The following is an 18,847-nucleotide window of genomic DNA, read 5'->3' as shown; positions in this document are numbered from 1 at the left end:
GGGATATGACCGACAAATCATATCACATGAGAGACATAAATAGAAAATTGTGGCAAGAAGTGGCAGTTGAAATGAATACTACGGGTAAGTTAAATCAAATTTATGTCTCAGGTACAATATATTTGCAAACAAACAAAATATTTTTCTTTGTTTTTTATAATGTAGCAAAGGCACGTAAGGCCCAGTGAAATCCGAAATGTATTTGAATATTTTATTGATTTAAAATTATGCATTATACAATTCTTGAGATGAAAATTTTTTTTAAATTTATCTCTGATATCAAAAGCTGAACTGGTACCTCTGTTTTCACCCAAGGTTCCAAATCTTCCAGTTCTTGAATATGTTTGATCCGGGATTTGCTCAAATGTACAAGCTACTTGCTGACCTCCTTCTCTATCAATTATAATGTTATGCAACAGGCATATGCATTTAATAAGTTTATCGGCAGATTCGGGATTTACTTCAATTGATTTTTGTAATAATCTCCATTTGCTACTCATAATTCCGAATGAACATTCAACAACTTGTCTTGCTCGAGACAAACGCTCATTAAAAATTATTTCTGAAGGTCCTAATTTTGATACTGGAAAAGGTCTCATTAAACAGGTTTTGAGTGGATAAGCTTCATCTCCCAAAAGAACATGAGGTACTGTAATATTTGTTCCCGGCAGTGGACAATGTCTTGTAACACCTAATCCTCCGTTTTCAAGCTTGTGGCAAAGATTTGAATGCGAAAAAATACCACCGTCACTTTCTTTACCGTATGCTCCCACATCAATTGCTATAAATTTGTAGTTTGGTCCAGCAACAGCTTGTAAAACAATTGAGAAGTATTGTTTGTAGTTCCGATACATGCTTCCGGAGTGCTTTGGATTCTGTATGCGTATGTGTTTCCCATAGTGATGAGCAAAACAAGAACAAGACCAGGCTAGTCTTGGTCTTGTTCTTGCAAGCTTGGTTTTGGTCTTGCAGCTAAAAGGCAGTCTTGGTCTTGGTCTTGCACTAGCCGGTCTTGTTCTTGGTCTTGGTCTTGCTGCAAGAGTCTTGCTGGTCTTGCTTTTTTGGTAGTAATAATTTGAACCAAACAATTTCGAATAAAATGTACATTGAAAAAAATAAAGATGTGAAGAATGAAACTATATTTTTTACTTTAAAATTTTAACAGAATGTAGAATGTAGTTTCAAACGGATACCAATTTTAACATTATACATTCACCTAATGACCTAATTATTTCTCTCTATATAAAGAGATTAGAGTATATTTTTATAATGGTAATGTTTATCAGTAGGAAAAACCTGCATTTACAACCCTTGTTGCAATTGCCGGCCTTCGGTTGTGTCACGTTGTTTTACATGCTGTCGATACCTGCCTCCTGCCTTCAGACCACGTCTGGAGTCTGGATTATTGTTTATTGCCCCTGTATTTTAATAAAATGTTAAAGAAAAAGAGCTTCTTAAAGGTGCCACAAATGGTCGGGGACCTTCAATTCACGGATTTTACGAAAAGGGATAAACGGTTTATAGTTGTTAACAGATAATGATCCGATGTCAAATTTAAGAACATAAATTAAATTTTTTTAAGAGAACACAAAAATCAAATATTTTTTACTCTATTTAATCATTATTTAATATAATTAACTTTTTCTATAAATTAACTAAAACATACTTTTTAGTAAATACGTACATATTTACCATACCTATTTATAGACCTAATACTATAACATAATAACTAAACCTAATGGGGAGTTATAAACGCTTAATTTTGTAATTTGTTATCTTGCAGTTCTTTAATTTTATTTAAACTACATTGCTCTCGTAACACGAGTTATTCGCACTTTTTATTTTCACATATTTTTGGATTGAATACCCATTATGACATTTAAAAAGTTGAAAATATTCGGATGTGGGTAGTAAAAACTAGAATTTAAAACACACTGAAATGATGCGCATGCATTTCAAGTGCGGCACATACTATTTGTACTACTGGCCCTTTCTGGGGAAAACCTAGATTCTTCCAAATAGTTTTCAACTATGAAATCAGTAAAATTCTTTACACGTTTGTCACCCGGGATTTTCACAAATAATTCAACTTCCAACTTTCGTTGATTGTAAAAAATTAATCCAAAAAATAATTTTAAAAATTTCCCAGTATCGGAATTTTTGCCATTATATTCAGAAACTGAACCTAAGCTTTGGATTTTGAAATACCAAGCTTGACACATTACAATCGACAACCAGTTATTTTTTATTCAGGCCACAATGCCTTCACAGCAGTGTGAATCCCTTTTCAAAATCTATTATATTTTTTGTATTGATTTTAAATTTAACGACCTACATTTTTCCTCGATTATGCGAAAAGAATTGAAATAAGTGTCAGTATTTTTATTAGACAAAAAAGCGAAAACTACTGGTACATAAAAACCGTTTTTAATTGCATTTTTTTAAATGGATTACCCTATCTATAATTACATTTTTTTGTCTTACAAGTAATTTCAATTGTCCTTGAACTGTCGCCGTTTGAAAACTTGCCTTCTGGACACTTTGAAGGTTGAGAAAATGCAAACCGTTTGACTTAATCAAAACGACTTAAAAATATAACGAAAATATTATGTATTTTAAAAATTCGATATTGTTTAAGGTTTCTTACAATGTCAGTATATATTATTGAACTAAAAAAATAAAGTTAAATAATAAAAACCAATTTTTCTCAAAAAAAGTGCAAGAGTCTTGCAGGTTGGTCTTGGTCCTGCGTGGTCTTGCAAGGTTCAGTCTTGGTCTTGTTCTTGCAAGCTTGATCTTGGTCTTGGTCTTGCAACCAAAAGGCGGTCTTGGTCTTGGCCTTGCTGCAAGACCAAGACCAAGACCGCAAGACCAAGACCAGTCTCGCTCATCACTGGTTTCCCATCTATGCATCCAACACAGTTTGGAAATTTCCACTTATTCCAAAATTCTTTAGATATGACTCCATGTCTTCATTTTTCGGAAATGGCATATGTACAGTACCCAACTTGTCCCAAATAGCATCACACGTTTCATAAACAATTCTACCCACCGTGACGTCTGATATTCGAAACGAATACCCCAATGTCCTGAACGAGGAGCCCGTTGCCAAATACCTATAGAATAGAATAGAATAGAATAGAATAGAAATATGCTTTATTGTCATGAAAAATTGTACAATTTTATCGACAAAGCTTATAAAAAGTCAAGAAAACAAAACAATAACAACCCAATTTACTAAAATTACATAAATCGTCAATATATTTACAATAATAACAATAATGAAGTTAAACAGAAGTAATCAATTGCAAAATTTAAGTAAATTGCAAATGCATAGTCTACCTAGTAATTAATAAGTTTAAAAGTTAAGCTGCTGCATATGACACCCAAATATAGACAAAAACATGATAATAAAAATACTACTTGTGCAAAGGGTAATTTCTTAGTTATTGATTAAGAAAATCTTCTACTGAATAATATGGTCTTTCAGATAGGTAGGCTTTTGTCAGTTTACGGAATTTGGGGAAAGATGCTGCAGATTTAAGTTGTAGAGGGAGATGGTTGTAAAGTTTTTTTGCGGAATATAATATAGATTTCTTTACTAACTCAGAGGACGGGGTCGGCATATAGACGTCAAACGTAGAATTTCTCGTGAAGTAGTCATGATTAGGTCTTGGTGGAAAGACATGTAGATGTTTACGAATTAAGCAAACAGTTTCTAAAATATACAAAGATTGAAGGGTTAAAATTCTGTGATCTTTGAAGTAACTTCTGCAATGTGTTGTTCTTCTGAGGCCAAACAGATATCTAATTGCTCTTTTTTGTAATTTGAAAATAACATCGAATTGGGCAGCTGTACCAGAACCCCAAAAAGGAAGACCATAACGAAGATGTGACTCGAATAAAGAAAAATATGTAATTTTGGAAGATGCTAAATTGAGTTCATTCGAAACAGATCTTATAGCATAGCAAGCTGAGGATAGTTTCTTCCTTAACAAATCGATATGGTGGGACCATTTAAGGTTGCTGTCTAAAAAAATACCAAGAAATTTTACAGAATCAACGGTACTGATCTGGCTGTTATTAAGAGGTAAGGGTTGAAGGACTCCTTTATAAAACAATGCTACTGTTTTATCTACGTTAAACGAGAGTAAATTAGAGTCAGACCAGGTTTTTATTGTAAGTAGATCAGAAGTTATAGTAGCATGAAGAGTTGCAATATTTGAGTTGCTCCAAGTGATACTGGTATCATCAGCAAAAAGAAAGATTGCCCATCTCCTCTCCTAGCTGACATTTTTATGGATCATTTAGAATCCGTACATATCATGAAAAATCCTGAAATTCTCCATTGGTTTCGCTATGTCGATGATTGTTTTCTGATCATCTCAGGTAACTCAAATACAGCTGACTCATTACTTTCTAGAATCAACCAAATCCACCCCAACATTAAATTTACCATGGAATTATTGTCTTCTCAATCAATCAATTTTCTCGACCTTACTATTACCAGATTAAATGACCACCTCGAATTCAGTATCTACAGGAAACCAACACAGACCGACCATGTTATCCCAGCATCTTCCAACCACCCAATGTCACACAAACTTGCTGCTTTTCATAGTTACATACACCGTCTTGAAACCATCCCCTTATCACAATACTCTGGGCTAATTAGCAAAATTCATGGAAAAGTTGTTTACCAGCAATTTTATTGCTGCAATCGAATTATAAGATCCTATATATTAATAATATAGGTATGCAAAGTCCGCAGATAGTGTGCTACTTTTTATATAAACAAAATGGCGCCGACAAATCGTATTTTTTTCAATTATTGCTCTATAACTCCGAAGATTTTAACTTTACAACAAAAGCACCCAAATAAAAATTCGCCGCAATTAAATTCTGCATAGAGATATGTTTTTCACGATTTGCTCCGACGAAAATTTTCCTCGGAAAATGCGGGTTTTCCTAACAAAAACTATAATTTTCAAATAAAGTTTTAGGTAAGTAATTATTAATCAATAATTAAATAACTTAGCGACATCAAAGATTTCTTGGTATAGATTGTAATTCCAGAAGCCGGTGAAAATTAAACGAATATTTTAGCAACAATTCAATTGTTAATTAACAATTTACGATCGCAATAATAACCAAAATAATCATGATACATTGATCAAACTTATAAAGATTATAAAGATGAGATGCTTGTTTAATATTTTATCGACAAAATATAAATTTTTCTTTTTTTTGCATAATCTTTAAATTTTGAAAAAAAAAAAAATAGTTATAATACGTTGGTCTAATTAGTAAAGTACAAAGAAAGGTTATTTACCAGCAATTTTATTGCTTCAATCGAATTATAAGATCTTATATATTAATAATATAGGTATGCAAAGTCCACAGATAGTGTGCTACTTTTTTTATAAACAAAATGGCGCCGACAAATCGTATTTTTTTCAATTATTGCTCTATAACTCCGAAGATTTTAACTTTACACCAAAAATACTCAAATAAAAATTCACCCCAATTTAATTCTACATAGAGGGATGTTTTTCCCGATTTGCTCCGACGAAAATTTCCTCGGAAAATGGGGGTTTCCCAACAAAATCTCGAATTTTCAAATAAATTTTTTGGGCCAGTAATTATTTATCAAAAATTATATAGCTTGGTGAAATAAAAGCTTTCTTGGTATATATTATAAATTCAGAAGCCGGTTAAAATGAAACGAATATTTTAGCAACAATTCAATTGTTAATTAACAATTTACAGTCGCAATAACAACCAAAATAATCATGATACATTGATCAAACTTAGAAAGATTATAAAGGTGTGATGCCTATTTAATATTTTGTCGACAAAATATAAATTTTTCATTTTTTTGCATAATCTTTAAATGTTTAAAAAAAATTGTTATCAACAAATTAACATTTCTTAGAAATTGTTTATTATATTCTATCTTAAAAAATACTTAAAATGCGTATTTCATAGGTCTTAAAAATGAATGCTTTAAAAAAAATTTCCAACCATTTGCAAAAAAGTTAGGAAACAGCAAAATAAATATACGATATCTCCATTGCTTATAATTTGTTTTAATTGTTTCAAAGCTTAAAAGTGAGTCTATGGTACAATCTAATTATTCACAAAGAATGTCAAAAAATAGTGCAATGGTTATATTTTAATCAAAGATTAAAAATACTTTTTTTGTAATTTTTAGCGCGAAAGTAGGCTTGATGCAGAGCCGGAGATAAAATGTTCACTCGAAGCGACTGACACGCTTAAACTCGCGCGAGTTGTGTATGTGGGCGGGTAGCTACGGTACTGTATTATTCTACTTTCGCGCGTGTAAATTACAAAAAAATATATTTATAATCTTTAATTAAAATATAACCATTAAGCTGATAATCGATATTGTTTTATAAATAATTAGCTTGTACTTTAAACTCACTTCTACGCTTTGAAAGAATTAAAATAAATAATTAACACCGTAGTAATAGTATGTTTACTTTGCTGTTTCATAACTTTTTTGCAAATGGTTGCAAAAAAGTTTTAAAGCATTCATTTTCAAGATATTTGAAATGCGCATTTTAGATATTTTTTAAAATTATAATATAATAAAAACTTTCTGAGAAACTTTAATTTGTTTATAACTATTTTTTTAAACATTTAAAGATTATGCAAAAAAATAAAAAATTTATATTTTGTCGACAAAATGTTAAATAGGCATCTCATCTTTATAAGATTTCAAAGTTTGATCAGTGCATCATAATTATTTTGGTTATTATTGCGACCGTAAATTATTAATTAACAATTGAATTGTTGCTAAAATATTCGTTTAATTTTCACCAGCTTCTGGAACGATAATCTAAACCAAGAAGGCTTTTAAGTCACCAAATTATTTAATTATTGGTAAATAATTACTTATCTAAAACTTTATTTGAAAATTAAAGATTTTGTTGGGAAAACCCGCATTTTCCGAGAAAAATTTTCGTCGGAGCAGATCGGGAAAACACGTCTCTATGCAGAATTTAATCACGGTGAATTTTTATTTTAGTGTTTTTGTTGTAAAGTTAAAATCTTCGGAGTTCTAGAGCAATAATTGAAAAAAACACGATTTTCGGGCGCCATTTTGTTTATAAAAAAAGTAGTACACTATCTGAGGACTTTGCATACCTATATTATTAATATATAGGATCTTATAATTCTATTCAAGCAATAAAATTGCTGGTAAATAACTTTTTCTTCAAACGTCAAATAATGATGACATTACTTATCTAACTTGATCCTGTCAAAGTTTGATGTCTCCGCCGGCAGCAGTTTTTTTTCCCATTTCTTTACGGCGGAGGGAAAAATGTTGTCATGGCAACAATATGAAAGATGTCACAAAGCAACAATACAAATGTCATTAACAACAATTAAACATCATTTTTATTTACAGTAATATTAAAAGTACAATTAGTTAATGAGGCATTTTCAAAATTGAGACCGTGCAAAAATGTTCCCGACTCTTGATACGCATTGGTAATTGTTGATGATACTGATGGTCGAGCACAACTTTCAGCAATCATTCCCGATGTTGGCGAATCATGAGGGTTTATCCCACCGACGACTTAATTATTTTAATTTCTAACATCTAGACGACTTTGATAGTTGTCACAGTTAATTTCGAGTAAAAATAGCGTATGAATTGTACTATTTATGGTTGAAAATTGCTACGTTTTAAGAAAAAATAGTATACTTTATTCGGCAAAGAAGTGACTTTTCTTGACTTGCCCTCTATTACGCGCCTCACTTCGTTCGGCGCGTAATATCGGGTGCGTCAAGAAAAGTCATGCTTCTCCGCCTCATAAAGTAATATACTATTTCCCAAAAATGGCCTATTCTCCGATAATCAGCCCAGACTACAATCCAACTACAATAAAGAATTAAATATAATACGTCAAATTGCTTTCAACAACGGATACGATCCACACATCATAAGCAAGCTCATACATAAAAGACAGCTCAGGATCTTACGACATGCCGCGTTCCCTAGGGATTTGACAACCAAACCTACTTATGCTTCCATACCTTTTCACGAAGATCGACTATCTGGGGATATTTCACATATTATAAAAAGATCAGTAGATAACGTTCAAATTTCTTTTAAGGTATCCAACAACATAGGACAGTCTCTATCTAACACCAAAAATATTATCAACTATATGAATCGTAGTGGTGTTTACAAACTACAATGTTCTGACTGTGATGCCACCTACATAGGAAGAACTTGTAGATCACTTGCTTCTCGCTCTCTTGAACACATCAGAAGAGAGAATACCTCTACCTTCTCACAACATCTCAAAGAGAAAAATCATACTCTGAACATCCCAGATGATGTTTCTCTTCTACACAATATCCCACAAAGAGACTTTCTGAAGTTGGACTTGTACGAGGACCTGGAAATAGTCAGAGAAAAACAAAAAAGCCCAAATTGTGTCAACCGCCATGTTTCGTTTAACCGGGACTTCCATCCACTTCATCGACAACTTTTTTCTTAACTTCTTTTTAATTACAATAGTACTTTTCACCTCATTATTACTTCTATCGCTTTCACATAGCCACATTTACAGTTGATTTGACACAATTCATAATGATTTTCTTTCCTTATTCATCTCTATCCATCATTCACTATCATCTATCCAATTATACACACACAAACCAACAGCTGCTATCATCACCCACATACATACCGTTTCATCTCTAAATTTTCATCAATAATTTAATTATATCCACCCCATATAATCATACTGTAACTAAATTTAATAGTCTCACTACTCTTTCTGGGTCCCGTTCATGTTACATTTTAATTATATTCTCATAAATTTATAACACCACCCCTCTCCCCTATGTTAGCTATCTCATATATTGGTCTGTTTTGTCGAACCCTTAGAGTTCCAGGCGATATGCAGGGATCTTGAGAAATGGTGGCATGTATCTTAGCTTGTATTATATATCCCTCCCAGATCAGAAAACAGTTCTACACCTTTGTCACCCACACAGTGATTTTTTATGGTACTTCCACATACTATAACAACTTCCAATTATTCTAATATAATTGATAACTTTAAATAAACACACACAACTGCTTTTCTAAGCCCTAGATATCACATATAAAGGGTTTGATAATGTTTATTAAGTTTTCTGTATTATGTGTAATGTGGTTTGCCTACTTCCTCCATTACAATATTTTAACATTTACATCAAGTCTATTTCCATTTTTACAGACTATTTACCACAGTGGGAACGACTGTTTTTATTGTTATTAATTTAACAAATTTTACAATAAATACCACAAAACAACAGGGAAATTATAACTTCCTGTGGAACTGTCATTCCTGTCATGTCACCATTCAGAATTTCCGTTTTGCTTCCGTACAGCCATGATGTGAACTTGTCAGATAGAGCTCATTGGTACCTCAGGCGAAAAACATTGGATATTTTATTCATCCATGTTATAATTCACATCTTTGTCATATGTTCGCAGGTCATCACAGGTCTTTATCGTCAGTAGATCCGAAGTTATAGTTTCATGAAGAGATGCAATAGTTGAATTGCTCCAAGTGATACTGGTATCATCAGCAAAAAGAAAAATTCTCCCATCGATTTTTAAATTAGTGATGTCATTTATAAAGATAAGGAACAGAAGAGGACCCAATACTGACCCTTGTGGTACTCCACATACAATGTTTTTGAGGCTAGAGTCATTTGCTCTAACCAGTTGTTTCCTATCATCCAAGTAAGATTGGAACCAATCTAAAGAAATACCTCGAATTCCGTAGAAATTTAGTTTTCTTATCAAAATGTTATGATTTACACAATCAAAAGCTTTGGCGTAGTCGCAAAAAACGGTGGCAGTGTGAAGATTATTGTTCAGTGCTTGATAAACCTCATGTAGTACAGAAAAGATGGCATCAGTGGTGCATTTATTATTTAAAAAGCCGAACTGATTTTGTGATAAAATGTTGTTTTCAACTAGAAAGGACATAAGTCGGGCTTTTATGAGTCTCTCAATAATTTTGGAGAGTACCGGTAGTGGTGCAATAGGTCTATAATTGCAGGTATTAGATATTTCACCACCCTTATAAGAGGAATAATGATGGCTGTCTTCAGGCACTCTGGAAATTTACCTTTCTCAAAGGAATCATTAATTAGTGAGATGAGGACTTCTAACACATTTTCTGGGAGATTAGAATAATTTTTTATCGATAGACCATCAGTACTACAGGAGGATTTGCTTTTGATACTATTGATTGTTTGGATCAGTTCAGGTTTATCGACTGGTTTTATAAAGAATGAATTCGAGACCTTTCTTGAATTAGGGAGATAAGCAATGGGCTCTTGTTGTGGCAAAATAGTTGATGTAATATTTTTACTCACATTAACAAAGTATTCATTTAGATTTTCAGGGTCTGGAAGGGAAATTGTTTTAGCAGTGTGGGTTTTATTTCGAAGATCGTTTATTATGGACCAAGTTTCTTTTGCAACACTTTTTGAGCAATTTAAAAATTAATTTTTATATTTATTAAACGGTTATGGTAGTAGTCTTTTTTAGCTGATTTTATAAGTTTAAGATAGGTTGCCCTGTACTTGGTGATATATTCAGTGATACGAGACGTTGGTAGTAAATTTCCTGATATAGAGAAGAGAACGCATATTCTTGGAAGATATTCGGATACCTTTAGTAGTCCAGGGTTTGCGATGTTTTGGCTTAATTGCAATTAAAGGAAATGCTTTATTGAAGATACAGACAAGCTTATCCAAAAAACACTGAAATTATTATATATGTCCATAGCAGGAAAGCGCCACTCAGAGGTTAAGCATAAATTTTGGAAATTACGAAAGTTCCGGGTGGAAAAAATCCTGCCTAAACGTCGGGTTTTCGAGGAGGGTTTGCTGAAGATATTAAACTTCGTATAAACTGCTTCATGATCAGATAGTCCAGCATTAATAATTTTAGAGTGGACATCAAGGGGTGAAAAATCTGAGACAGTATAATCAATTATGGTAGATGAAATTTTTGTAATCCTTGTAGGAGAATCAACGTGCATTGTTAGACCATACGATTCAAATATGTTGACCAAGGATATTTGTGTAACACTAGCAGCAGCATAATCAATGTTAAAGTCCCCGCATAAAATTTTTCTACTTTTATGGGGCAGGTCATCTAACAAATTTAGCAGGTTCTGAAAAAATAGTTCCACGGAAGAGTTAGGTGATCTATAAATACAAATAATATAAAGATTAAGATTCTTATTGTAAATTAACGAAAACTCAAAGAAGGCTTCACTTAGCAGAAAGTCAAATTTTTGTTACCGAAGAAAAATCATTGCTCGTAGATAGAATTAGGGTGCCTCCGTAAGCTGAGATTGGACGATCATACCTAGCAATTGTGGTGTATTTTTCTACAAAAAAAGGCTCGTTGACTTCAAGCCAGTGCTGCCTAAAAAAAAACGTGATTAATTGTAACGATTTTTTTTTGTTTCAGTTGATGGAGTAAAAAATAAATGGAGGGGCTGCGAGACACATTCCGAAAGGAATTCAACAAGTCGAAAAAACAGAAATCTGGAGATGGTGCAGAATCGGTAGTTACCTTCAAATGGCCATATTACAAAATACTGTTGTTTTTATCTAAAACTGTTGAGCGACGTAAACTGCATGGCAATATATCTCCGCAAGAGGAAAACAATAACAACTCTTCTTCCGAGTCAGAATCTACATTGGAAGCTGCAGACAATGCATACTCTCAATCAACCATTCAGGAGTCATCACAACAAATTGTAAATACAGATATACACCAGCCATCCACATCAGGTAATAAGTTTACAAGTACATTCCGAACACCTAGTAGAACAACTTTGCAAAGTAAGAAAAACACAAACAATCGTCTGAAATATGCTAAGAATTCCGAGACAAATTCAGTGGACAACAAGTTCCTCGAAATAGAAAGAGCCAAATTGGAAATATTGTCCCAACATAAAAATAGAGAAGACAGTGACAGTGAACGCAAATTCCTACTGAGTCTCCTACCCTTTTTAAAGGCTGTACCTCAAAATCGACAATTGCTGGTGAGAAGTAAGTTGCAGCAAGTATTTCTTGAAGAAGAACAATTATCTACAAGAGACGTGGCCGGAGCAGCATATCGTTCCAATGAAACAATTACATCAACACCGTTGCCTTCTCCAATGTCTTACACGGACACCGATTCCTCCAGAGCGTCATTCTATTGTAATGACTTAGTATCAACACCACATCATTCTTCATCTTTGCAAAATACAGAATCTTCCGGGGTCTCACAATATTCAAATGAAAGAAGAGAAGATGTTTCCTATCAACATCCATTGTCCATTCAGAAGTACATATATTTCTCATTTCAGCGCATAAAACAATGTATTTCTTTTCTTTGTATTTTTAAATAATAAAATTGAAAATGTTGAAACTATTGTATTTATAACTTACTTTAGAGTCACACTCAATCGTTCTTCTGGAGAAATGGTCTCACGGAAATTCGAAATTTTTTGTATTGGTTCTCTTATGGCATCTAAAATATAGTTAAATGTATCCTGATTCATGCGATAGTATTCAAAAAACTTTTTCTCGGCCTTCTTCAAATCATCATATAAATGATGAAATTCTCCGAATTCTTTTCGTTTTGCTAATATGTCATTAACCCAACACTTTTTTCTTTTTAATTTTAATCGCCGTGTAAGAAGATAACTATTTTCCAAAAAAAATTGATCCATATTATTGATAATTAGTATAGTATGCTTATTTAATAAATCACTACATACGGCTGACCGTACAATGCGAAAACTTGTCTAGTGGACGATACCACATATGCGAAATCTGACGAAATTATTCCTCCAATTTCTGACGAAAATAATTCTGACGAAAACGCATCCAAAGGACGACCGGCCTTAATGTGTTAGTTTTCGCAAAATACAATAGAGCACATTGTTCGCGAAACAAACTCTTATGCAGGGCAAAAATTAGTTCACAATCTCAATGCTAGTTTGGCAGAAATTTTAACGTTTGTTGCGGTTATGGGCTTATCGGGATATTACCGACTATTTTGCAGACGGCTTTACTGGACCGTAGATGATGACGTTCGTACACTAATAGTCTCAAATGCAATGAGACGAATTCATTTTGACGAACTTATCGAGTCTTATTCATCTCACCAATAATCGTTAGACGTTATAAACCACTTTTTCACTTATATGAAAATTTTCATCAGATTACAATAATTTATATGCCCATTTTGACGGTTGGCTAAAAGTAACTGCTTATACTTGCTAAACGGGACGGCACGGAATGTTCAAACGCTTATCAATTGGTCACCTATAAGATTTAAAAACAAACGATACCAAAATAAAATAAAAATTTTATTTTTAATTCAGTTGCAATGTGAAGGCAAAACAATCCTACTTTTCAATTAGAATACGGAGCGCAGTCCAGTCCCTTGAATCGCGATTTTCGGCTCTTCTTGGAGCCTCATCGGAAAGATTGGGGCCTCATCTTTTTTCATCCTTCATCTTACAAACTACCATTTAAGCTCTAGGTATTGACAATTCTGAATTTAACTAGAAAAAAATGGACACCGTCTACAGACGATCATAACGGTTAGAGGGTTAATTAAATATTTGTACCTTTTTTAGATTCACAACCAAGTACATCTAAACCACAAAAAAAAACAAGATGACACTACCAGCAGTACAAAAATAGAAGACTTAAAGGCCAGGCTTCTCAGTTGCCAAATTAAGGAAATGAGTGAGAAGGTGGAGATGAAGAAGCAAGAACGGCAATTTCAAGCGAAACTCCACGCTCTCCAACTCGAAGAAAAAAAGCAGAAGTTTACATTTTATTACAAAGAAAAAGAAAACTTGAGCTCGATAATGACGCTCTACAGAGTGAATTAAAAAAAAAACAATGTACATAAATTTTAATAAGTCATTATTTATTAGATTATTATTTCTACTATATGCTGACACATTGTAGTTGAGGTCATCTTGTTTATTTATTTATCCATCATATGGCCCTACAGACCAATTCGAGCCATGGCCTCGTTTAGCAAAACCCTCCAGTCATTCTCTTTGTGTTTTTTCTAGTTTATTTCCATGTCAATTAATTGTTTGTTTAGGTGTCTTCTGGAAAACCAACCCGCAAACGTCAGCAATACAATTCCACAAGAATCATCTTCAGATAACTTCATTCTTCCACGCCAACGCACAAGATTATACGCCAACGCCGCAGCCAATACCAATACCCGTACACGAAACTCAAATGTCACAAATTCAATTAATAATCCAAAAGATTTCTCCCGAAGGAGATCTTTGAGATTCTTTCGGCAAATAAACGCCACTTCTTTTAAACAAAAAAATCCGTCTAAACAATCCGTCTAAAAAATCCGTTTAAACAAAAAAGATCCGTCATATCTCTTCTGCATAACAAATATCGATCTGGACTACAACGAGGATCAGGTCACTGCCTTGTTAACCGAACAGGAGTTCCCTACTGTTAAGCAGTGGAAAGAAAAATCTCTCAGACTTAACCGGGAATCTAAGGTGATCAAGGTACTGACCACCTCGATGGATAAGTAGGACATCGACGAATGCCCATCGAATATAGACTTTTGTTAAAAAAAGGACATCCTTATCCGGCCGTCTCTACCTTAAGATGTTGGTTAAAAAAATCCGTATTCAACCAGGCATTTTGCGAAACATTTTTAAATTAGTAGAATCTTCCTACTTTAACACTTTCATTGCCGATCACGACCCTAGGCGTGATTGACAACCATGTACCACATGCCGATCACGCCACTAGGCGTGACCAGCAACACTATCTTTTAAGTAAATTATTTCAGCCGGCTTCGCAGTTTAACTGTTGATATTGTCTCGGCACGTACTTAAGACCTTGCTTTTGCCTATAATTTTGTTGGTTCTGCGATATTTTTGCTACATTGCTGTAACGTGTGACGTGAATATGGATGACTGTGTTGCTGGTCCGTCTAAGCCTAAAAGGGGGAAATTGTCAAGAAAGCCTCTGACCCAAACAGAATTACTTTATTACTTAGAAAACGAGTGTTCTTCTGATGTTTACATAGACGATTCCGATGACGGTAGTGATTTTGTTGGAGGTAGTGAAAGTGATGAATCCGAGATTGATGAGCAAGTGACATTGCCAAGTTTTACAAACACAGAAACAGAGTCTATTAGACAGTAATTTTGGACAGAACACAGTTAATTGGCAGAATACTTTTGATTCGATGAAGCTCTTTCCGTTTATCAAACGAGAACAAATGCTTATTCCTGTTCCTGGTAACCAGCCAATTGATTACTTCAGACATTTGTTGACGGACAAATTCATTGACTACATAGTGTCTGAAATAAATGAATATGCCATTGAAATTTTTCTGGGCCCTAAAATAAAACAAAAATCCAGAATAACGGAGTGGAAAGAGCTGACAAATGAAGAATTTTTAGTTTTCATTGGACTTATTTTACATATGGGAACAATTAGACTCAACCGTGTGGTGGATTACTGGAAACAAGACGATTTGTTCAATTTGGCGGCATTTTCGAAAAATATGAGTAGAAATAGATTTTTACTTATTCAAAGATGTCTTCACTTCGCAAGAAACCCAAAGGTAAATGAAGACAAGTCTGTTGATAGGCTTTACAAAGTTCGTCCCCTAATTACGTTTTTCAATGAAAGGATGGACGAAATTTATTATCCTGGTCGTGAACTAAGTTTGGACGAATCGATGATTCTATGGCGAGGAAGGTTAGTATTCCGCCAATATATAAAAAATAAAAGGCACAAATTTGGCATAAAGTTATATATGTTAACAACTCCCAATGGATGTATTTTACGATTTCTTGTGTATACCGACATGATGGACGAAACGGGTGGAAAGGGACACACTGATAAGGTTGTGATGAAGTTATTGAGTGGAAAACTAAATGTGGGACATTCTGTGTACATGGACAACTTCTACAACAGTTATGGCCTTGCTAAAACATTACTCGATAATGGAACATATTGTACCGGTACTCTGCGTGTTGGCAGAAAGAATTCTCCCAAAGACGTAACAGACTGCAAGCTCAAGGTAGGAGATACTATCGCAAAATGTGCAAATGGAATAATTATAGGGAAATGGAGGGATAAGAGAGACGTATGCTATATTTCCTCACAATATGACAATGAAATGGTTGAAGTGACAGATCGAAGGGGCCGAACTAAAATGAAACCTCAGCCAATAGTACAATATAATAATTTTATGTCGGGCATAGATAAACAGGACCAAATGTCTTATTATCCGTGTGAGCGAAAAACTATTAGATGGCCAGTCAAAATTTTTATTCATATACTACAGCTAATGCTTATAAATTCGCATAACCTTCACAACAAATATTCAGGAAACAGAATGTCACTTTACGATTTTCGGCTTTATGTGATAAGAAATTTACTGAAAGAATCACCTTTCCGTTCCTCATCAGGGTTGTCTCAAGGAAGTGGTGAACATGAATTGACATTACGTGAAAAAACAGAATTCGGTGCAAGAATTCCTCGCAAACAGTGTAAGTCCTGCTATGAGAAAGGTCGGCGCAAGGATACTACGTACATATGCAAAAAATGTCCTGGAGAACCCGGTTATTGTTTGGATTGTGCACACATAACACACATTTAATATTCGTTTCTATTCGAGAACGTTTATTTTACAATCTAGTTTTACTTTGTATTTTGTGTTTAAGGATAAGTGTTAGTCACGAGGTGAGTGCCAACAAATCTAGCGAGGCGAGGCGAGAGGCGAGCTCTCACTCGGTGCCTGCACCTCACGGTCCTATGTGCCCAAGAACTGGGACTCTGCCCCCAGTTAGCCAGTTAGACTCTTGAGTTGGTTTTAGTCCTTAAACCTGGTTTTCAATGAGAGTCAGAATGAGCAAAACATTAGTGACCTCGAGTATGATGGCTTGAAGAATTTGGCTGGTTATATCTGCCATAAATTGAAGGCTGGTTATATCAATCCGAAGATTTTTCAACGTACACATGGGTTGATCATTTGAGTGAGGGTGGTTTATGTAAACCATCCGTTTCAGTTCTTTCATCAATAATTATAAATTACCAAATAATTATAAGCTTGTAAGTTTTGATGTGTCCTTGTTCACCAATTTACCTTTACACACAATTTTGGCTAGTATTGAGAAACACAGGAGCGACCTATCTTTGCACACAACTCTGAACCTAGTTAATATTAAAAGACTCATTACTTTTGTTTTTGATTCCAATGTATTCATTTTCAATGACGGTTATTACAAACAAGTCTTTGGTACCCCAATGGGGTCCACTATTTCTCCAATCGTATGTAATAATTATGTCTTGGATGATTTGATCAAAGACTGTCTCCATCAAATTAATTTTGAAATACCATTCGTTAGGAGATATGTGGATGTTTTAATCTTGGCACTACCCACAGATCTAATACAACCCACAGACCTTGGATTATCGTGACAACGAATATTTTAGTGTACAACATAGGAAGTACGAAAGTAAATGGTTCTAATAATTATTCCAATAAACAGCAATGTAATTTTCAATTTACTTTCATTCTTCTTATTTTACACAACAAAATATTCGTTGTCGAGATAATACAAGAGAGTCGTATATTCGTGGAATAGGGTATATATTATTTTAATTTGATAAAATAATATTTTATAGCGACTATGTACATATCACGGCAAACTAATCGTGAAACACTTCACTAGTCGTTATATTGATATTAGGAAGTTCTATATGTGCAGGACTAAGACTGACAAATCCCTCACCACGAGACCTCTTATTAATAAAGTTGTATTATTTAGTGGACACTAAATAATTTGTTGTGGTCAGTGACATACGAAATACAATTTACACTGTGACAGTGTAATTTATGCAAATAACTTTTTAAAAGTAAAATTAGGAAACGTTCTTGATGTTAGTTCTCAAATTAATGAAAATCGTGAAAAGGAACGTCAAAAAAAATCGTGCGGCTCTTAGACCAATTATAGTCTACGAAGTTACGAATCCCGAGAATAACCAGCCGACAAACACAGCGAACAAATTTGCAAACGAATTCAGTTGAGGATTATTACAGAATTTCTGTTTTCATTCAGTGTACGGATCAACTTATATCCAATTTAAAAACTAGACCTACCGAAAACGAAAGTATTCTAGCAGCATTTCAAATTCTTTTACCTCAATTTGCCTCTCCAGAAAAAGCAACATCGCTAGAAAATTTGTCTGCATATTACTCCCACGACACTTCAGTTACAACAATAAAACCTGAAAATATATTACGGTGTAATATTATATCATCTTTGAAACCAAATACCGAAGTTCTCCGCGAACACTGTAATAGAGATTTTTTTTCAAACATACAAATTTCTAACAATTTTGGCAACTATCCCTGTCACAACGGCTAGTGTGGAAGGTTCATTTTCAACAATGAAGAGAGTAAAAACTTTACCCAGGAACAAGATGGGAAATCAAAGACTCAGTTCATTGGCTCTTTTGCCCGTTCATTGGAACGTTGAATTAAAGCCAGACGATATATTGGATATTATGGCACATGATAAAAATAGACGTTTACTGTTTTAACTACGTAAGTGTTACAAAATATAGTTTATAGTAGATATTTAAGGATAGAATTTGAGATGTAGGTAGTTGTTAACTTCAGAAGCTAGAACTAGGTTCGATCCGACGAAATGAAATTTTTCAAGAAAGACTTAGTACCGAATTGATAGTAGTAGATTACAAATGTTTCTGAAAAGTA

The 18,847-nt window shown here is 33.9% G+C and overlaps 2 protein-coding genes across 2 annotated transcripts; both read left to right on the top strand.

Moving 5' to 3' along the window:
• Nucleotides 1–11,540: 11,540 nt before the first annotated feature.
• Nucleotides 11,541–14,636, top strand: LOC126891266 (uncharacterized). The gene is made up of 3 exons (XM_050660446.1): nucleotides 11,541–12,391; nucleotides 14,177–14,304; nucleotides 14,461–14,636. The coding sequence occupies exons 1-3, from the start codon at nucleotides 11,544–11,546 to the stop codon at nucleotides 14,634–14,636; spliced, it is 1,152 nt and encodes a 383-aa protein (XP_050516403.1). The 5' UTR covers nucleotides 11,541–11,543.
• A 475-nt stretch (nucleotides 14,637–15,111) lies between these two features.
• On the top strand, nucleotides 15,112–15,910 carry LOC126892799 (piggyBac transposable element-derived protein 4-like; the record flags this gene model as incomplete). The annotated part of the gene is made up of 1 exon (XM_050662532.1): nucleotides 15,112–15,910. A coding segment is annotated over exon 1 (609 nt), but the record flags the coding sequence as incomplete, so codon positions are not given.
• Between the last annotated feature and the right edge of the window lie 2,937 nt (nucleotides 15,911–18,847).

Source organism: Diabrotica virgifera, chromosome 9 (assembly GCF_917563875.1).
Source record: "Diabrotica virgifera virgifera chromosome 9, PGI_DIABVI_V3a".
In the NCBI taxonomy this organism is placed as follows: Eukaryota; Metazoa; Arthropoda; class Insecta; order Coleoptera; family Chrysomelidae; genus Diabrotica; species Diabrotica virgifera.
Note: the sequence above shows the minus strand (reverse complement) of the source record. Positions and strands in the feature narration are given on the sequence as shown.

Coding starts and splice junctions, on each gene's coding strand:
- LOC126891266 (XM_050660446.1), top strand. CDS start 11,544: ATGGAGGGGCTGCGAGACACATTCCGAAAGGAATTCAACAAGTCGAAA. Junction 12,392..14,176: donor CATCCATTGTCCATTCAGAA/GTACATATATTT, acceptor TTGTTTGTTTAG/GTGTCTTCTGGAAAACCAAC. Junction 14,305..14,460: donor CGCAGCCAATACCAATACCC/GTACACGAAACT, acceptor TAAACAAAAAAG/ATCCGTCATATCTCTTCTGC.